This window comes from Felis catus, chromosome F1 (genome assembly GCF_018350175.1).
Source record: "Felis catus isolate Fca126 chromosome F1, F.catus_Fca126_mat1.0, whole genome shotgun sequence".
In the NCBI taxonomy this organism is placed as follows: Eukaryota; Metazoa; Chordata; class Mammalia; order Carnivora; family Felidae; genus Felis; species Felis catus.
The window spans coordinates 2,974,170-2,995,203 of record NC_058384.1 but is presented as its reverse complement, the minus strand read 5'-3'; the positions used below and the strand labels follow the sequence as shown (position 1 = coordinate 2,995,203).

Sequence of the window (21,034 nt, the reverse complement as noted above, 5' to 3'; positions counted from 1 at the left end):
CCAGGTTTCTAGGCAGACTCATTTTCTTAGCTGACCGCGCTCTCTGAGGCAGCTGCAGTCTATCCGGGAAGGGCTCCGGCAGTCCACTTAGCCAACGTCCCCGTCGTGGAGGCTGAACCGTTCCTCCGCAGGGGTGCAGAGCGGGGTCTGCTTTCGCGGGCAGCACCCCGGCCGTGGAAGGGTGGCCGGGGCCGCAGCACTCTGGGGTTTGGATCCCGGGTTTGCCGGGGCTGTGGAGACCCCGAGCCCGCGGTTAACTGTGTCCAGTCCTGGCGCCTGCTTCCCGTGAACCCATGTTCACCTTCATTGCCCCTGGGATGAGACACAGAGCGTTTTGGTGACGTGTTGATCGTGAACCTAACAGATAACATAAAGAACTCTGTATCCAGCAGAGAATGCACATTCTTTTCCAGCACATGCGGATCATTCTTAAACTTTACCATGTTCTAGACGAGAAGGGCTGCCTCAGTAACTTCCCCAAATATCACTGTTATGCAGACGGTATCTCTGACGTTAATAAAATAGAGAAATTAATATCAGTCCGCTAAAAATGACCCATGCTTGTATACTTAAAAGTATAGATCATAAGGGAAATTACAGAGTAATTAGACATGAATGGAAATGCTGCATTTCAAAATCTGTGAGATACTTAAAGAGAGATTTATAGCTTATAATACATGTACCAGGAAACAGGAAACTGCTACGGGCTGAACTGTGGCTCTCTTCCCAGGCCCTCAAAAAACCTCAAAAGCATTCATACGTGGAAGTCCCCACCTCTAGTACCTCAGAATGTGACTCTGTTTGGAAACAGAGGAGTCTTTATGGAGGTAACTACGTGGAAATGAGGTCATTAGTGTGGGCCCTACTGTACTTCCATGGCTCTCCTCATAAGAAGGGGAAATGGGACGAGTCTCGGACAGAGGGAAGATGATGGAAGATACAGGGAGAAAATGGGACGTCAAGCCAAGGAGAGAGGCCTGGAACAGATCCTTCATGACACTTGGAAGTAACCGACCTCGTCACCTTGATCTTGGACTTCCAATTCTCCAGAACTGTAAGAGAAAACACATTTCTGTTGTTTAAGCTACCCAGCTACCTTGTTAGGGCAGCCTCCGCAAACTAATACGGTCATTAATCAGCCAAATTTTAATTCAGGAAGTTGGAAAAAGAATCACAAGGTAAACAAGAAGGAAAGAAATAATGAAAGCAAGGCTGGAAATCTGTTCAATAGAGAGTGGTATTATCACATCCCCAAATTGGTTCTTTACGAAAGTTAATATACTTAAAACTTGTTGGATCATGGCTCGTGATTATTTCAGTTTTAGAAGAAGCGTTAAGGGGAGCCCGGGTGCCTCAGTTGGTTAAGTGTCTGACTCTTGGTTTCAGCTCAGGTCACAATCCTGTGTCGGGCTCTGTGCTGACAGTGAGGAACCTGCTTGGGATTCATTTTCTCTCCCTCTCTCTGTCTCTCTGTCTCTCTGTCCGTCTCTCTCTCAATAAATAAGTCAACTTAAAAAAAAAAAAAAAAGAAAAGCATTACGTTAATACGTACCTGTTATAAAAACTGAAAATAATAAAGGGAATGTCTTTACTTTGATGAAGGGTATGTGCCAAAACCTAAAGCAGACTTTTAATGGGAAAAGTGCAGATGCCACTTAAGGTCAGGAACAAAGCAAACATGCTTTATGCTGTTACAGCTTTTCATGTTACTGGAGTTCCTGGCCAGCACATTAAGAAAATAAGTAGAAATGAGTTAACAGGATTGGAAGGGAAGAGATACATCTGTATTTATAGGTCGCCTACAAATAAAAATCTCCAGAAACAACAGGCAAAATACGTATACTAATAAGATAATTTGGTATTTCTCAAATAAAAGATCAGTTTACAAAAATCAGAATTCCTCTGTACTCAAAATAATTAGCAAAAGGGGTACCTGGGTGGCTCAGTCAGTTGAGTGTCGGCTCACAATCTCACCATCATTTTGTATTTTTGTCACAATCTCATGAGATTGAGCCCTGCATCGGGATCGGGCTCTGTGCTGACAGCGCTTGGGAGTATCTCTCTCTCTCTCTCTCTCTCTCTCTCTCTCTCTCTCTCTCTCTCTCTCTCTCCCCCCCTCTCCCTCGGCCCTTCTCCCCTGCTCGTGTTCTCTCTCTCTCAAAAAAAAAAAGAAAAATCCTCTAGAAGAGATGAGATAATGATACAAGATACCATTCACAAGATAAAAACAAGTGTCTAGGATTTAACAATGGTCAAGATTTACATGGAGAACAGTTTACAGTATATGATGAAAAGACCTGAAAAACAGACCATGTTCAGACAGGGTGTAACGTATTTCTAAATATGACGGTTCTCTGTAGATCGATCTATAAATTCTACGAAACGCCAGTCACAATCCTGTAGAATATTTTGAGAAATTTGACATCTATCTCTATCTCTATCTATATCTGTATGGAACTATCTGATATCTATCTATTTATATAGATATATAATAATCCCTAATATATATATAATATAGACATATAATAACCTATAATATATATAGACATATATACATATATGTACATTATCTATCTATCTATCTATCTATCTGTGGAACTTCTGATTCTGACACACTTGCTTTTATCACAGCACTCTGCTGCTGAAAACAACTGGAAAATTTGATTAAAATATACATGTATCTGCACGTGTAGAGCTGTAAAATCAGTAAGGCCTCAGGGGCATGATGAGTCCGAGAAGTAGGTCTGTGGACATATGAATCCCCAGCATTTAGCTCTACCTGCCCATTGGAGGCAGTTGTCTGGAGGCAGAGAAGCTGAAGAAAACTTCCAGAAACCTCACAGGTAGGGCAAACAGAAGTTGGAGATTAGGTCTCAGTAAAGAGGAGGACTCTGCTAATTTTCTAGGTATTTAATTGGGGCCCCTGAAGGGCTACGCCCCTTAGATGAAAGGACACACGGAAATAGGCCAGCCCTCCTAAGACGGAAACTCGGTTGTAATCAATCCCAGATGGCGTTACGGTGATCTGACCCTAGGGTAGAAAGAAAACATAACAGCGGTTTAAATTAAAACGAGATAGGTTTCGTAGCAACCACAGAAAACTGAAGAGAGGATTAGTGGACTGGAAACTAGGTCAGTGGAAAATATCTGGGCTGAAGTATGGAGAGAAAAAATGGACAGAAAATTAAAGCGTAAATTAGGATTCCTGTTAGACACAGTGAAAAAATTAACATGTATGTATTTATAGTTCCAGAAGGAGATGAGAGAGAAAAAATGGGACAGAAACACTATCTGAAGAGATAATCTGTGAGAGCTTTTCAAAGCTATAACTCAGAACAGAGATCTACACATAGATTCAAGAGTTGCTGTGACTCCGTGATGGGATAAATACTTCTCAGCACGTAACACACCCAGGCATATAATAGCAAAACTTCTGAAAACCACAGATAAAGAGAAGGTTTTATAACAGCTAGTGGAAAAAGGACATGCGAGTTCTGAAAAGCAATTTGACAGCTCACAAGGGGAGTGATGGGAGTGGGAGGTAATGGGAAATGTTAAAACTGCTCAAAGAAGCAAACCTGTCAACCTGTGATTCTGTACCCAGCAAAAATATTTACCGTTGAATGAAAGCAAAACTAGAAAATGTTGAGAGCAATCAAAGAAGACCTGGACAAATCAAAGATCCTGTACTCACAGGTTGGAAGACTTCATACCGTTGAGATGGCATTTCTCCCCAAACTGGTGTATAGCTTCAGTGTAACCCCTGTCAAAACCCAGGCTGCCTTTTGGGTCGAAATTGACAGATTGATTTTATGGGGCGCCTGGGTGGCTGAGTTGGTTGAGCATCTGACTTCGGCTCAGGTCATGATCTCACGGTTTGTGAGTTCGAGCCCCCTATGAGGCTCGCTGCTGCCAGCTTGGAGCCTGTTTGGATCCTCTGTCCCCCTCTCTCTCTTTCCCTCCCCCCGTCACACGCTCTCTCAAAAATAAACCTTAAAAAAAAAAAAAAAAAGGAATTGACTGGCTGATTTTAAATTTATGTAGAAATGCATGGGGCCCGGTATAATCAATACGATTTTGGAAAGGAACAAAGTGGGAAGACTCACACTTCCTGATTTTAGTACTAGTAATCAAGGCAGTGTGTTCCTGGTTAAGGATTGCATATGGATCAATGGGATACAATTCCAAGTCCAGAAATAAACCTATACATCTATGGCAGTTGATTTCTCCCTTTCCTGTCTTGTCCTCTTCTTTCCTTTATTAAGTTATCTCTACCCCCAACATGGGGCTCGAACTTACGACTTCAAGATCACAGGTCACACACTCTATTGACTGAGCCAACCAGGTGCCCCTGGTCAGTTGATTTTTGACAAGGGTACCAAGAACATTCAAGGGTATAAAAAAAATAGTCTTTTCAACAAATGGTGCAGGAGCAACTGGAGATCCACAAGCAGAAGAATGAAGTTGGACCCTGCCTTACACCATGTATAAAATTAACTCAAAATAGAGCAGAGACTTAGACGTAAGAGCTAAAACTCTGTAACTCTTAGAAGGAAACATATGTGTAAATTTTTGTGACCTTGGGTTGGGCAATGGTTTCCTAAGTATACACCAAGACCACAAGCGCTAAAGAAAAAATAGATAAGTTAGATCTCATCAAAAGTAAAGACTTTTGTGCTTCTTAAAAACACTATTGGGAACGTGAAAAGAGTCCACAGAATGGGAGAAAATCTCATGCAGGTCTAGTATCCAGGAACATATAAAGAACATTTACAACTCAACAGTAAAAATGTAAATAACCTAACTAAAAATTGACAGATGATTCCAGTAGACATTTCTCCAAAGAAAATAAATGAATGACCAGTAAGTGCGTGAAAAGATGCCCGACATCATCGGTCATTTGGGAAACACGAGTCAAAACCACAATGAGATACCACTTCTGGCCCACCAACATGGCTGTAATGAAAGACCGTAACAAGTGTCGGTGAAGAGGTGGCAAGATTGGAACTCTTGTACGTTGCTGGTGGGAATGTAGAATGTGTGCCCGCTTTAGAAAACACGCATTCAGGGGCACCTGGATGGCTCAGTCATTTAAGCGACGTGACTCTAGATTTCGGCTCAGGTTGTGATCTCGTGGTTCATGAGTTTGAGCCCTGCATCGGGCTGTGTGCTGACAGCATGGAGCCTGCTTGGGATTCTCTCTCTCCCTCTCTCTCTGCCCCTTCCCTGCTCACTGTCTCTCTCAAATAAATAAGCATTAAAAAACTTCAAACAAACAAACAAACACCCATTCAATCCAGCAGTTCTGTTTCTAGATATACGCCCATGAGGACAGAACACAGACACACCCACCTATGAACATGCATAGGAGCCTTAGAATAGCCCAGACATGGAATCTAAATGTCTGTTAGCTGATGGGTGGATAAACAAATGTGGTATATCCATCCAATGGGATATTATTCAGCCACAGGGAATGAAATACTGATAACGGCCACAGTGGGGGTGAACTTTGAAATCATGCTGAGTGAAATTAATCAGAGGCAGACAACCACATATTGTATGATGTCATTTATATGAAATACCAGGAGCAAATCCACAGAGACTGAAAGTAGATCAGTGGCTGTCAGGGGCTGATGGGAGGAGGGTATGGGGCATGCTTGCTTCTGGGTGGCGGGGGGGGGGGGTTGTGGGGAGTGGTGAAAATATTCTGGCATTAGATAGTGGTGATTGTACAGCTTTGTGATTATACTGAAAACCAGTGAATTGCACACTTTCAAAGTGTGTATATACGTGTATTGTACGGTATGTGAATTATGTCTCAATTTTTCTTTTTTTTTTTTTTAACATTTATTTTTGAGACAGAGAGAGACAGAGCATGAACGGGGGAGGGTCAGAGAGAGGGAGACACAGAATCTGAAACAGGCTCCAGGCTCTGAGCTGTCAGCACAGAGCCTGACGAGGGGCTTGAACTCACGGACTGCGAGATCATGACCTGAGCCGAAGTCGGCCGCTTAACTGATGGAGCCACCCAGGCACCCCTGTCTCAATTTTTCTTAAATGAAGGCAAAATAAAGATGTTTTTAGACAAAGAGAAAACAGAAAATCTGTCCTCAGTAGACTTACACTAAAGAAGATGCTAAAGGGAATCTTTTTTTTTTTTTACATTTATTTTTGAGAAACAGAGTGAGACAAAGCACGAGTGGGGGAGGGGCAGAGAGAGGAGGAGACACAGAATCCGAAGCAGGCTCCAGGCTCTGAGCAAGAGGTCAGCACAGAGCGTGATGCAGGGCTCGAACCCACGAACTGTGAGATCATGACCTGAGCTGAAGTCTGACGCTTAACTGACTGAGCCACCCAGGTGCCCCAATACTAAAGGGAATCTTAAGGTAGAAGGAAAACGATCCTAGAAAAAACAGGGAAATGTAGGACGGGATGGAGAGCTTCAGAAAGGGTAAATGTGTCTTTTGTTGACTGCATAAAACAGAATGATGCTCTGTGGGGCATACGGAAATGTACATTGAAGTTACACGACAGCAACAGCACAATGGGTAGGAGGTGGGAAATGGACTTAATGTGTTTTAAGACCTAATCATTGGGAGGTGGTAAGAATACTAATTTAAGTTGCTACTGTAGATTGTAATCTTCAGGGTGGCCAAGGAAAGAAAAATATTATAGTGGCTCAGTCGGTTGAGCACCGACGTCAGCTCAGGTCATGATCTCCCAGCTCGTGAGTTCGAGCCCCACATCGGGCTCTGTGCTGACAGCTCGGAGCCTGGAGCCTGCTTCGGATTCTGTGTCTCCCTCTCTGTCTGTTCCTCCCCTGCTCTTACTCTCTCTGTCTCTCTCTCTCTCTCAAGAATAAAATAATGAAAACATTAAAACCTACATAAAGGGTACAGGAACAGCTAAATGGAGGAGACGCACAGGGCCAGGTGTGGAGGAGGCGTGTGTCGCTCCCACGCCCTGTCCGAGCGCCGCTCTCCCAGCACCTTGGCGTGTTCACCAACCTGGAAGCTCCCAGAACCCCGTCAGCTGGGGGGTGTTGTGGCGATTTTGTTACATGGCAGGATTGACCAAATCATTGGCCGTTAACAGCTCACCCTGCAGCGCCTGCCCCCTTCTCTGGAGGTTGGGGGTGGGGCTGAACGTAAAAAGCTTTCCATCCCATTGTAGCTGGTCTTCCTGGCCACCGCCAGGAAGCTATCGAGGGACACTGGCCGCCAGTCCGCTCGCTCGTTAACATACAGAAGACAGCCTTATCTCTCCACAGATTCCAGAGGTTTTAGGAACTGTGTGCCAGGAACTAAGGACAAAGACCGCACCCATTATAGCTTTGTATTGCATAACAGCTTTTATGTATATAGAGCAAAAATGGACAGAAGTAAAAGGATACGCATGTGAATTTCTTAGTAGGGGATTTTTTTTTAATGTTTATTTTTGAGAGGAGAGGGAGGGAGAGAGAGAGAGAGAGAGAGAGAGACAGCGTGAGTGGGGGAGGGGCAGAGAGAGAGGGAGACACAGAATCCGAAGTCCCGACGCGGGGTTCAAACTTGCGAACCGTGAGATCATGACCTGAGCTAAAGTCTGAAGCTTGAGCTGACACTCCCCCGTAGTAGGAGATCTTAACACTGTTTTCCTATCTGATGGTACAAGTTGACAACAGTCAGTAAGGAATGAGAGATGTGAACAACAAACTCAACTCGGTCGATGAAGAACACAGTCAGTATTCAGTAACTGATGAGTCGTCTTTTCCTGCCAGCACACGTGGGCATTTACTAGCGCGGAGAAACGCGGTTCGTGTTATTGTATGTGGACCTTATATTCCATGGCCATTGTAAACCCACTTACTGGGTTTGGCTTCCTCTTTGATCCGCCTCTTAGGCCGCCCAGTCTCGGTTTCCCATCACCTCCCGCCGTCCACTTCCCAGAGGGCCAATTCAGTCTCCGGAGTTTGGTGGAAACCTCCGGGTGCAAGCCGGCTGTGCTTGCTCATCCTCCAGTGTCCTTAGATGTGCTCAGTCTTAAGACCATGCCGCCCTCTTTCTCCCCATCTCTGAAACGTGTGAAAGGTGGTTTTCATACTTCCTCACATCTGGGATGTTCAGGAAGCTCATTCAAGTGATGTAACCTTCCACACCACCAGGACTAGAGGCGCCTGTTTTCCTATGTGAGTATTGGACGCAATTGTCTACTATTTTCATTGGGGTGATATTAAGCTTACAGGTTAATTAAAGGAGAACTGGGGCCTAATCTTCTTTGGAACTATAGTATGATTTACAATTTCAGAGAAGAAAGCTGGGTACTTTTTGTGAACTTCTTGTTCATCTCTTACGATGTTAATACTGGGTTTTGTTCCTTTGGTTCTCTTGGTGGGATATTTTCTGCTATTTCCTCTTCTTTTTTCTTGGAAAGTATGAAAGCTATTTATATATAGTCTTCATTCATACTACTTTTGTTACCAGCTCCCTGACCAAATCACCTTGTTTCTTATAGTTGCCTTTTCCTTTATCGTGTTGTTCCCTTTTAAGCGTACAGTTACACCTTCCACCAGAAATGATAAAATTTGCAGTTACACCGACAGTTTCCATGTGAGCTCTCTTCACTCTGTAAGCGCCTTGATTTTGGTCTTTGACACTCTATGTAAGTGCTCGTAACTGCACATTAATTTTCTTCTGCAGGGAAGTTTGGGCCATGTTTCTCCATTCTTGTCTACCTGACCCCCATTTTACTCATCCTAGATCTTAGAAATTCTTTAAAATCTTTGATCAGCTGATGTTACTCTTACTTTCTAATGTTGCGGTTTTATTTCTTTAGACAGCTTATATTTGCTGTCATTTCGTGAGCTCGAGGGTGGGAACGAAATAAACGAGGATCCCTGGTTTCTCATCTTAGAAGTAGTATCGAAGTACTAACTTAAAAAGAAGACATTCATGGGGCACCTGGTGGCTCAGTCGGTTAAGCACCGACTCTTGATTTCAGCTCAGGTCATGGTCTCACGGTTTGTAAGTTAGAGTCCTGAGTTGGGCTCTACGCTGACAGTGTGGAGCCTGCTTGGGATTCTCTCTCTCCTCTCTGCCCCCCCCCGACCCCCCCCAATCAACAAACTTAAAAAAAAAAAAAAAGGAAAGGAAGAAAGAAACAAAGAAAGAAAGAAACAAAGAAAGAAAGAAAACATGAACCAAAGTCTGGTGTTCCTGGCTCTTATTCTTGAATAATTGAATATTTCTTGGCTAGTCTTCACAGCTGGGGTTCTTTATACTACTCTTAAATGTTTCCAGTTTTTCAGAACCCCAAATCCTTCCCTGTTCCTGCTTCTCTGTATCATTCGTGAATGTCTCCAGTCCTTGTACTGTAGATCCTGGATGTGTTTGGTACTTTTGATTTCTGGGCTGTAAGATAATTGCATCTGCATAAGGAGGTGAGTTTCCATTTCCTGTCGTCTCTTGGCCTCTGGGTTTTAACCAGTACATGGGAGCCATATCAGGTTCAAAGTAATCAGGATCCCCCCTTAAAAGGGATTAAGACGTGAACTTCAGGGCACCTGGGTGGCTCAGTCGGTTAAGCGGCCGACTTCGGCTCAGGTCATGATCTCGCGGTCTGTGAGTTCGATCCCTGCGTCAGGCTCTGTGCTGACAGCTCGGAGCCTGGAGCCTGTTTCAGATTCTGTGTCTCCCTCTCTCTCTGACCCTCCCCTGTTCATGCTCTGTCTCTCTCTGTCTCAAAAATAAATAAACGTTAAAAAAAAAAAAAAAAAAGATGTGAACTTGGAGCCAAACTAGAGACTTCCAGCTGCCTTCCCCCAAGTATAAGCCTTGATTCCCCGCTCTGGATCCTAAAATAGACTCAAAGTTTGTGTGTCCAGGTGGTTGAACTGAGTGCACCTTACAAACTCATTTGCTAGTGGAACAGAGTGATGAGATATGGGCCTTCTGGCCGATTGCTAGAGAACAAGTCTTGAGTCGTAATCCACCTGAGTTGTGATTTGGACACAAGTGGAGGGGAATTAACTCACTTTTGTTTTTCAACACTTGCCTCTCAACTCTAAGAGAGACGATAGAGCCTTTCTTGCTTTTGGGGTAGAAAGCATTCCATTTCCATTCACTCTTACTCGAGCCCTCGGAAGAAAAAGGTAGCAGGATAAATTTTACAGGAAAAGGAAGTGGAGCAGAGTGGTTGCCGATGCACTCGTCTCTTTCGGTACACTTTTCTCCAGATGCTTTGAAATGACTAATGCATTATATTCAAGGCTAACTTAAATGGGTATTGTGTTTTCAGAGAAAACAGAGGTCCTCCCTGTCGAACAGAACACATTTCCTTTTTTTTTTTTTAAAGTTTATTTATTTTTGAGACAGAGAGAGACAGAATGAGTGGGGGAGGGTCAGAGAGAGAGGGAGACACAGAATCTGAAGCAGGCTCCAGGCTCCGAGCTGTCAGCACAGAGCCCGACGCGGGGCTCGAACTCACGGACCGTGAGATCATGACCTGAGCCGAAGTCGGACGCTCAACCGACCGAGCCACCCAGGCGCCCCCACATTTCCTTTTTTTAACATTTATTTATTTTCAAGAGACAGACAGAGTACGAGTGGGGGAGGGGCAGAGAGAGAGGGAGACACAGAATCCGAAACCAGCTCCAGCCTCTGAGCTGTCAGCACAGAGTCCGACGCGGGGCTCGAACTCACAAACCACGAGATCATGACTTGAGCTGAAGTCGGGTGCTGAACTTTCTTCTTCCTGTGCCTCATGTTTGTCTTCTCTGGCCGGCCACAGGTGAGGGCAGAGGTTGAACTTTATTCATTATCCTAAGTACTTAGCACAGTTCTTTTGAATATGATAATTTTCCTAATTAGATTAAAAGCAGGAAAATGAAGTTCTTCTTTCATGCTTCTGTGTTTTGACTAGTGAAAATAATACTTACTAAACATGTACTGCTGTCTAAATACATTCCATGCCCTTGGTTGCGGTCACTGTCTAATCAGCAAGAGGGAAAGGCGTGTGGCATTGAGATCTACTTCTAAAATTTTCAGGCATTTCTTTCTAATGTTATTTCTGTTCATGGGTAGTAAAATTGGGATGGTTTTGTCAACCTTAATATCTCACTGGCTCTTCTTACCAAACATCGTAAGTCTTCTCCCCGTATGTTGAAACACTTCTTTGCAACCCTCATTTCTAATGGCTCCATAGAAAGTCCATTATGTGGGTGTTGTTCTGTAAGTTACCTAATAACGTCAGGCTAGAATGTGTGTTCTGCGAGTGTCCGGATTTTTTCCCGGTCAGTTCACTTCGATACTACAGCACTTACTACACTGTCTGGTACATCATGGGCACTCGATACGTATTTGTGAAATGAACGGGTGAATATTTAGGCGGTGCTCTTTTTCCTGTATTATGAATTATACTCTCTGAAGTGTGTTTGCACATAGTACTTCACTGCATTTCAATGGTTTTTCTCAGTAATTTGTTCTAGAATAAATTTCTAGAACAGGATCTTGCTGGTTGAAAGGGTATGGGCAAAGCTATATGATTTCAGAGTAGTTTTCTCTATGAAATGATGTTATCTGTGGCTTTCTATTTTTTTATACTTTGGTTTTGTAAATTCTGTCAGGGTTAAAAGTTTTTTTTTTTCTTCCATTTTTTTGAAGTTCATTTCTTTTAATTCAGGGAGCAGGTAGGGGTTTTGTGACTGGGATACAGAGTCGGTGGTGGTGCAAGCTGAGGATTGGACGGTCACTTGAACGTGAGTGGGTGTGCGTGCTAAGGAGCGCTACTCTTTAGGAATGGGAGAGTATCAAAGGGTAGTAAGCAGAGTAGTGAGAGTCAGAACGGTAAAAAGGATACTCCTGGTGGCAGTGTGGAGGAACGATTGGAGAGAGGAGAGACCAGAGACACGGAGATCTGGGTTTCTCACTCTCATCTAATTAATCTCACTCATCTAATTAATCACCAACTTTTATGCCCTCAGTCTTCCTTGAATTTCTTCCTCTCTTCCCCCAGTTGGGTCCTCAGTGTCTTTAACCTCAGCCACCGCTGTAACCTTGTTTCTCTCCCTGCCTCAGAACCATTCTCCATTGAGCTGTGAACGTGATCAAGCTAAACCCAGCTCTGAAGAATCGTTCTCTCTTATTCATATTTTAAGGCTCTAGCTCAGCAACACAGCATGCGAGCTCTTCCCTTATTTGGACCCCTCAGCCTCGTTTCTTGCTCCTCCCTGCTAGGAGGAAAGTCTTTCCTAGGAAAGAAAAGGGCTTCTTATCCTCAAACGTCTCGCCTCTGTCCCCCACACGGATTATTTCTGGCTTTGTGCCTTGCTCATCTGTACCCGCTTCACAAAAGCCCCTCTCTTCAATCGGGCCCCCTCGGTCCCCTTTTTCTGGGGTGCCTTGTGTAAGACTCAGGTGTCTGTCACCTCTTCCAACAAACTTTAACATATATATTCACATATTGCTTCCCTTCCCCACTCTTCACCTTCTGGGTCAGGCATCCGTCTTCTGGGCTTTTATGTAGGACCTTGTTTTTACCTTTTCCAGGTTGTGCTGTGACTGTCTGGTTAGGTATGTCTCCCACATTGAACTGTGAAGGCAAGAGCTCTTTTTATTTATGTTTGTATTCTCAGCAGTAAACATAATGTCTGGCATATAGTCAGGTGGTCAAAAAGGATCTGATTTATGATTTTCTAGATGAAATAATGAGGCGGAGGGGTGTGAGCCAGGCCAGTGGTAATGGGAGAGAAAGGTGGGTGGGAGAGACAGATTGGAAGGAAGTCACTTGGATGGCAGAGACCAGTTACAGGTGGAAGCCATGGGTGACTGTGGGGGGGGGGGGGGTGTGCACCTTAGTAAATGAGCTTGGTATACGGGTTTTTGACTTGTTAAATTTCAGATATTTGTTGGACATTTAGAGATGATGAGTAGGCATATAGAAATACGGCTGTAGATATTAGATCAGGATTTAAGAGACATGAGCATACAGGTGTCAGCTGGGGCATTTGGAATAGATGCCCAAATCAGGAAGGGGAGGGGATTTAAAAAGGTGGAGTAGGGATCCTGGGGGAACATTGACTGAGTAAAAGAAAAAGTAGGAGAGTGTACCGATGGCCGACAGTGATGAAGAAAGGTTGAAACGGATGAGAATTGAGAACAAAGTTTTTTATTTGCAAAGTAGAAGATCATTATTGATCTTTGAGAGAATAATTTTGCTCCAGTGGGGTGAAACAGAAACTAGATTGAAATTAGTGATTGAAAGAGGCTGAGAAGCAAGTAAACAGTGAGCGTGAAGAAGCAAGCACATACTCCTGTTTAAAAATGTGCTTTGTGGGGACATGGTGTCTCCTGGAAAAGGGATGTGCCGCCAGGTCCTTGAGGGGAAGTAGTTTGGCGACACATTTTTTGTTTCATTTTCTTGGTTTGGGATGGGAGAAGCTCTTGGAGAAGTTTATCAATTGATACTCAGGAAGCAGAAGAAAGGGGGCTGGAAGTCCAGAGGGAAATCTTTACTGGAACCAAGTTAAGAAGGAAGAGAGGGCCTGGGATCAAGACCGCAGATGGTACTGTCAGCCTCGAGAGGGTTCTTTCCTGGGTTCGAAAGGAAGAGGAGTCAGGATTCGTGGAAATGCACACACGTGTAAAGACAGTGTGAGGGGATGTGAAGGATCTGTGCTCTGTGAGGCAGGCCACCAGGTCACGAACTGTGGGGCGAAGGGTAGGTCACGGCCCAGTGGGCTGGGCGGTGGGGGGCGGCCCCGGGGTACTGGAGAAGGTTGGGAAAGGGCAGAGAAGTGACGGTGGGGCTGCAGGTGGGTTTCAGGGCCCAGTTGAGGTTGAGCTATGGGAAAACAGAAAGCAATCATAAAAATACTTTAATAGTAGGTTTTTCCCCAAAAAATGGCTGCAAAAGGGACGGCACTAGAGACTGACTGACAGGTACCCCCTGGATGGAGTGAGGCAGATCGCTAAGGACGGCCGTATTTGCTCTGCAGGTCTGGCGGAGTGCAGGACCGCTTGGGCGGTCAGGGGACCAGGAGCTAGTCGTGCCTGGGCGGCCACCCCTGGTGCCGTGGAGACCTCCGGAGTCAGCCCACGGTGCTCAGTGCACCACTGATGAGATTGAGGGTCCGTGTGAGAGGGGGCCTTTGGCTTTTCCCTTCTTGTTTGCTGTATTCTTGCCCCTGTGAATATCAGTTAAAATATGCAAGATAAAAGCAACAGACTGCAGGTAATGGACTCTCTTTGAAGACAGTGAATTTTGCATAGAACAGTAGTATTGGCTGGGTTATGAGCTCTTACTGCAGAGTTACTCATGCCTGATTAGAAGAGCTCTGCTGGCCCCACACAGCCCGTATCTATCAGCTGATCCAGGGTGAAAGGACCCTAAAGAGAGAGCCGTTTCCTCCACGGTGTCTTGTCTTCCATCGGGAACTTGTACAGAGGTCTGTCCAGATCACCGGCGGGATCTCCAATGGGAGCGGCGTTTCTATCAATTACGCTTCTCCTTAAAAAAATGAAACTCTGAGAACAAAAGCCTAAGTTCTGTAACGCCTTCAAGAAATACATAAATCGCGGGAAACAGTCCAGGGGCAAGAGAGACTCGAACGTCAGCCGCTCTGCCAGTTCCGAGCCTTCTGTCTACGACTCCGCCGTTGTCCGTCAGTCACTGCTTGACTTAACGCTGGGTTTTCGTTTCTGCTTTCAGGAAAACCTTTAACTTACGCCCTGGGTGTTGCCCGTCCCAGTTTCCTGGTGGCTCACCGCTTCTGCCTGCTCCAGCCTTGCTCCGGCAGCTTCAAGGCTTGTGAAAGCTTGCTGCTTTGGCCTGCTACCCCTGCTTCAGGTGTCAACAGCTTTTAATTAGCTCGCTTCCTCTGCTGACTGTCACTAGGCCCTCTCGTGTCTGCACACCTAGTCCCGGGGCCGAAAGGACTGAGCTACTCCTCCTTCCTTAAAAATCCTTGTGGCCCGGCTCTCGGGGATTCAAGGGAGAGTGAGGGAGGTTGGAAGTCCACCGCATGATTCCCTGTCGACAGCCTCTGCGTATACAGGGCTGGTCTGGGGTCCGCAGGGGCACGGCAGCGTGGGCATACCGCCTCGTTAGAGCCTGTGTCCGTTCTGATTGGTTATGCCCATGCCGTACCAATTTTTAAATATTCCGACTATGGCTACCGTGTATATGAATTGTGTCTCCATGGAGAGCATACCTCTAGCTGTTAGGAAACCCTAGGTTGCCTGTCAAAGAGACTTAGTTTTGGGTTTTTTTTCCAGTAAATATTTTGAACACCAACTGGTCACTAACAGAACAGTATAAGAAACAAATACAGTGTCTTCCACACGTATTAACAGCGATCACCATTAACAAGTCGGTAGGCATCAGGGTTATGGGCGTGGGGCGTGGGAGGACGTCTTCAGGGCCGTGGAACGGCTCAGTACCTCTAGTCTAGAGAGCACTGCCTTTGTGATCAGGCAGCGAGCACGGTCGGACCCTGCCGTCCAGCGGTGTAGGCCCTGAGGTCGTACCTGAAATGTGTGCGGCCCGGTGTCAGGCACAGAGGACGCTTGCCCTAAATAAGAGTGGTTTTATTATTTTGTCATCATTCTTAATGATGAATGATGGTGGATGCTGTACATTGGAGGTGATAAGGAGACGGAGGCATGAGGCAGTAAATAGTGAACAGTAGCTACAGGCAGGAGATGAAGGGCAGGCTGTGAAGTCAAGACTTGGGAGGCCCTGCGTTTTGCCCCGAGAACAGCGGGGGCTGGTGTGGCCTCCCACACAAGCGATCTCAGCGACACCATTGCCTCTCTGACCGCAGTGCCCTGTTTTGGTTGGCGTGTTAGTGTCAGTTTAGCACTGTGCTTGAAGCCACTAATACCGATGCCCGGTAACTTTCCTCATACAAGTTCCCACTCAGATGACAAATACTCATCGTTTATCCATCCGGTACTTAACCAGGTACCTGTTGATTCCCAAGCACCGGGCATATGCCAGTGAACAGAGGAGAAAGAGTGACCTCTGCCATCATAGAACTTGCATTCTGGTGAGGAAGGCAAGTGGTAAAGTACGGAAGAATATGCAGTTTGTCAAATAAGAGTGAAGGGTAAAGGGAAGCAAGAGATGATCTAGAAAGAGTGACAGGGCAGCGACCGTTCAGGAAGGGACGCTTGTCAATTCAGTTTGAGGGAGCAGCCCATGTCACTTTATGGGAGAGACTGCCTGAGACCCAGGGAATGAGGTCAGATGCCCTGGGTTGGGACTGGGCCAGACGACCAGAATGTCTGGAGCAGAGTGAACCAGGGAGGGCGTGTGAGATGTGGGAGGTGGGAAGACGAGAATGTGCTGGCCTGAGGAGTTACGGCAGGTTGACGGTTACTTGGAGGGAGATGGGAAACCGTTGGGGGTCTTGGAGTAGAGGAGTTTCCCGATCTGAGCCACGTTGACGCAGGATCACTCTGACTGCCGGGCTGGGAAGACACCGTGGGGGTCAAGGGCAGACGCAGAGAGGCTGGGTAGGACCGTCCGGGCAAGATGTGACGGCAGGTTGAACGAGATGGGCTGGAGGAGGTGTGGTGAACCCTGGATTTACTGAGTGTAGACTAGATCTGAGCCCCGCAGGGAAACTGGTGCTTGGCATATTGAAATTGTGTTTAGTATAGAGAGAGAAATCCCGTGTTGTGTGTTGCGGCTATGAGTGCAGAGACTTAAGCTGTGTTTAAGAGCTCATTCGTTTATGTATATTTGTCACTTGGTGATTTTTTTTCTGTAGTGTTTGCAGCTTTTCTGACAGTGGAGTGCTTTAAATATGAAGCCTTTGAAGAGACATCTTTGGTGTTTTTAAAAACTACATGTTCTGTGTTAAATTTATCATCTTCTAGGCCATACTAAATATAGTTTTTATTTATTTAGAAAAAAATTTTTAAACGTTTATTCATTTTTGAGAGACAGAGCATGAGTGGGGGGAGGGGCAGAGAGAGGGTGACACAGAATCGGAAGCAGGCTCCAGGCTCTGAGCTGTCAGCACAGAGCCCGATGCCGGGCTCGAACCTACAAACTGCGAGATCACGACCCGAGCCGAAGTTGGACGCTTAACCGACCGAGCCACCCAGGCACCCCTTATGTTTATTCAGTTTTGAGAGAGGGGGGAGAAGACAGAGTGGGAGCAGGGGAGGGGCAGAGAGAGAGAGGGAGACGCAGAATCCGAAGCAGGATCCAGGCTCTGAGCCGTCAGCACAGAGCCCGACGCGGGGCTCGAACCCACCGACCGCGAGATCATGACCTGAACTGAAGTCAGATGCTTAACCGACGGAGCCACCCCGGCGCCCCTGTTTATATTTTCAGTTGAGGCTATTTCTAGCTCTATTTCTGTGTGCCACCACAGATACAAAATTATTAGTAGCTGAAGAGGCTGGAGTTTCTTATTTCATAGTTAACGTAAATAAGTTGGGATGTGTAATTGGGGTCGAGCAGACGACAGTGAAGGCATTGGGCCGTGCTGTGCTTGGTGCGGTGCGTGACAGGATAACGGCTGGCGCTTGCTGAACACTGAGTTGAAAGCAGTTTGCGCTTGTGTTATTTTCATCTTTACCGCAGTTCTGAAAGGTGAGTACCCTTCGTACGTTGTACGTTAGTGCATTAGCTGTTACACGGATGAGAAAAGTGAAGTTCTGAAAGGTTACTTATGCGCCCAGAGTTACACAGCTAACGACAGAGCCAGGCCTCCAGCCCAGTGGTCTGCCCGCAGAGTGCGTCACGGCCGCCCTGAGCAGCCACCCGAGACGCTAGCTCCAGTGCCTGGTGGTCAGTCAGTGAATGCTAATTCCCCGCACAGCTCTGTGACCCACAGGCGGTGTTGGGTCCAGTGTTTTTTGGATTTGAGGACGATAATTCAGTGCTTCTGCTCTGTTTCACCTGGGAGCCGGTTGGGGTTTGGACCAGCACCTCAAAAGCAGGGGCTTTCGTGTTTCTCCAGTGGAGCATGCTTGTCTTTATACTGAATGAGATCAAAGAACCAAAACCCAAAAACCTATAATCAGCCTGATGTCAGAACCTGCTGCCGGATGGCTTGTGAAAGTCTTTTGGCTTTAGAACTGCAGGTAGGGGGTTGTGGACCGGCATCAGACTCTTAGGGGAGTAGCTGGCATTTAGAGCATGCTCGGATACTACAGCGATTTCTCTTCCCAGTGATCACCAGAAACTTCTGTGCTCAAACACAGACCTGGTGAGACGCACGGAGCTAGGCAATCTGAGGAGGGGGAATCTTAAGTCTTTCTTTCCCTGATCAGAATAAGGACAGCTTAAGTGATAGGCAGGGTCCCTTCCCTGTCCTGAACGGAAGCGTGTCGAACTCAGCACTTCCGTCTTTCTGTCTGCACTCCCAGCACATAATTTGAATCTACCGAGCAGCTAAACTTGTTTCCAGCCTTTCAGAGGTTTGGGTGAAACAATATTTCAAGTTTCTCCTTGCTCTTTATTTATAATGTCCTTTATCCGCCCCCCCCCATCTTTGTTGAGATATTATTGGCATATAACATTGTGTACGTTTCAGGTGTACTAAGTAATGATTCAATACTTGTATATATTGCAAACTGATTACCACAGGATGGTTAATATCTCCTCCCATAGTTACCTTTTGTTTTCTTGCCGTGAGAACATTTAAGATCTTTTAACAATTTTCAAGTGTGTAGCACAATACTGTTAACTGTAGTCACCATGCTGTACGTCACGTGCCCAGAATGTATTCATCTTACAACTGGAACTTTGTACCCTTGGACCAACACCTCCCCACCCCCAGCACCTGGCAACCCTCCTTCTCTTCTCTGTTTTCATGAGCTTGACTTTTCTTAGATTCCACATATAAATGAGATCACACGGTATTTGTTTTTCTGTGTCTGGCTTAGTTCACTTAGCATAATGCCCTCCAGGTTCATGGTTCATCCGAGTTGTCATAGAAGCAGGATTTCCGTCTTTTTTGTGGTTGAATAATATCCCATTGTATGTGTGTGCCACATTTTCTTCGTCTGTTCATTTGGCAGTAGACGTTTAGATTGTTGCTGGGCCATGGACAGCCCCCTTTCTTTAAGCATGAACCCATTGGGAGAACAGTTTCACTGACCCGTCATTTCCGTAGATATCACCAGAAATGACTAAAGACTAAAGTGCTTGCACTTGAAATTGAGATATCCCTCTTCTTTCCTACCATTTTAATGGGTGAAAAACTCTAATCACAAGATATCGTAACCATTTACGACAATTACCAAGAAACGTTCTAGTTTGCGTTGTGTAATGGCATCATACAGTGATTTTGGTTCTATGGTCATGTTACTTTTATTGCAATCTAATCCAAATACAGATTTATGAAGTGCTCCCAATGTGTACATTTGCTGTTGAGATTTTAAAATTTTGACACTTGAGTTTAAACCTATTCACTATCCTTGGAAACATCCCTTTGAACTAGTTGGAAGAGGTGCTGCATATAGTTTGTTTTCTACTTCTGCCTATCAGGGTAGCATTTATCTTCCTCTTCCCAGCCTCCAGTGACTGGAAGCCACCTAGGTCTCTACTTCTGTAGTTCAGGCTGAGCCCTAGCGCACCCCCAGGGAGCTGGAAGGGCCCTTTGAAATTATCTAGTCAAAGGGAAGCAGAGAGGCAGAAACAGAAAGGTAATCAGTTTGTTGAGGCTTATTTATTTGTATTTGACAGCTTTTCGGTCCGTAACTAAAATACAAAAAAATACAAAAATGTTTGTTCCTTTTATGGTTGGAAAGGAACGTGTGAAGTCTATAATTTGTCGAGCTGTTAGCCTTAATTGATCTTTAGGGGTGTGTGTGTGTGTGTGTGTGTGTGTGTGTGTGTGTGTGTGTGAGAGAGAGAGAGAGAGAGAGACAGACAGACAGACAGACAGACAGACGGGGGCGGGGGTAAGAGTATGTGGTGTGAAAAATAATCTCATTTGCAGTTTACTTTATATTAATTGATTCCCACAAAACAGACTTGTGTTGGCAACACGATTCCGTGCAGCATCGTGTTGGAATCTGGCATGCGGTATTTAACAAGCTCTAGTCATTCCAATATTGTACATTTTGGTCAATTTCCTAGTGATAGTAGATGCTGAGTTTAAATTCTAGAGCAGAAAACTGGAAAAGGAGGATACAGTAAACAATTAGTTGATATGGTGTTAAAAAATAACATTTGGCACATGTTGACTAATGTAACTTTTTCAACTGACAATACTGTTTGATTTAGGATCTTAGATTACGAACTGCATGGAAGTCATTGATAATTTTGGTATTTACTTTTTTACAGAGAGGAAAAAGGAAAATGGGTAACTGAAAAAAGTTGTATTTATCATATTTTAAAAGTTGTCTTTCCTTTTCTAGGTTGCTGTAGTGAAACTAAAAAATGCAGATAAGGTATTTGCCATGAAAATATTGAATAAATGGGAAATGCTGAAAAGAGCTGAGGTAAGATTCTCATTATTGGAATATTTAAGTAATGTTTTAGAAATGATTTTAGAGACCTATAAAATTACAGAGACCAATAGATCTTTAAATCATTCAGTAACATTGTATCTGTAGTAACATTATTTTTAAGATAACAAATTCAGCAATTTATAGTTGTGATATAGTGATGATAAAAGTTATAATTCGTATAATTTCATATCTCTGAAAGCCAAATGGAAGGAAACCCTGTAATGTGGCGCTTAAATATTCATGTGAAAAGGGTGTTTGGAAACCTGTTTAAAACTTTTATGGGAAGAAATAATGATTGATTTTCCAGCTTGATGTAACTTGTTTATATTCTGTATCTATCTGTGTTCTGCTCAAAGCAGAGGTCAACCCGAGCTTTGAGTGTGCCCTCTAAGACTTCTCGTTACTACCGATTACACAGTTAAATTTGTGTTTTTATGTGATTAGAGGACGGTAGTAAAATCTGCTCTTGCAGCAGCTGCTGGTGTTTCTGTGTTGGTTCTAGACACGAAGGAGAGATCGGCCGGAGTGAGGTTACAAATGTCTCATTGCTGGTGCGGTATGGTCAGAACTGACGTTACACA

The 21,034-nt window shown here is 44.9% G+C and overlaps 1 protein-coding gene across 17 annotated transcripts in view; it reads left to right on the top strand.

The window, feature by feature from the left end:
• The window catches only part of CDC42BPA (CDC42 binding protein kinase alpha), a 321,704-nt gene that overhangs the window by 82,871 nt on the left and 217,799 nt on the right, over window positions 1-21,034 (top strand). For 16 of the 17 annotated variants that reach the window (XM_019821471.3, XM_011290821.4, XM_019821472.3 and 13 more), the window contains one exon: window positions 20,361-20,444. In XM_019821471.3, coding sequence (XP_019677030.2) covers window positions 20,361-20,444 — 84 coding nt within the window. Of the gene's footprint in view, window positions 1-14,685; window positions 14,824-20,360; window positions 20,445-21,034 lie in introns of all 17 variants that reach the window. The other variant, XM_045049423.1, reaches the window with a different exon arrangement.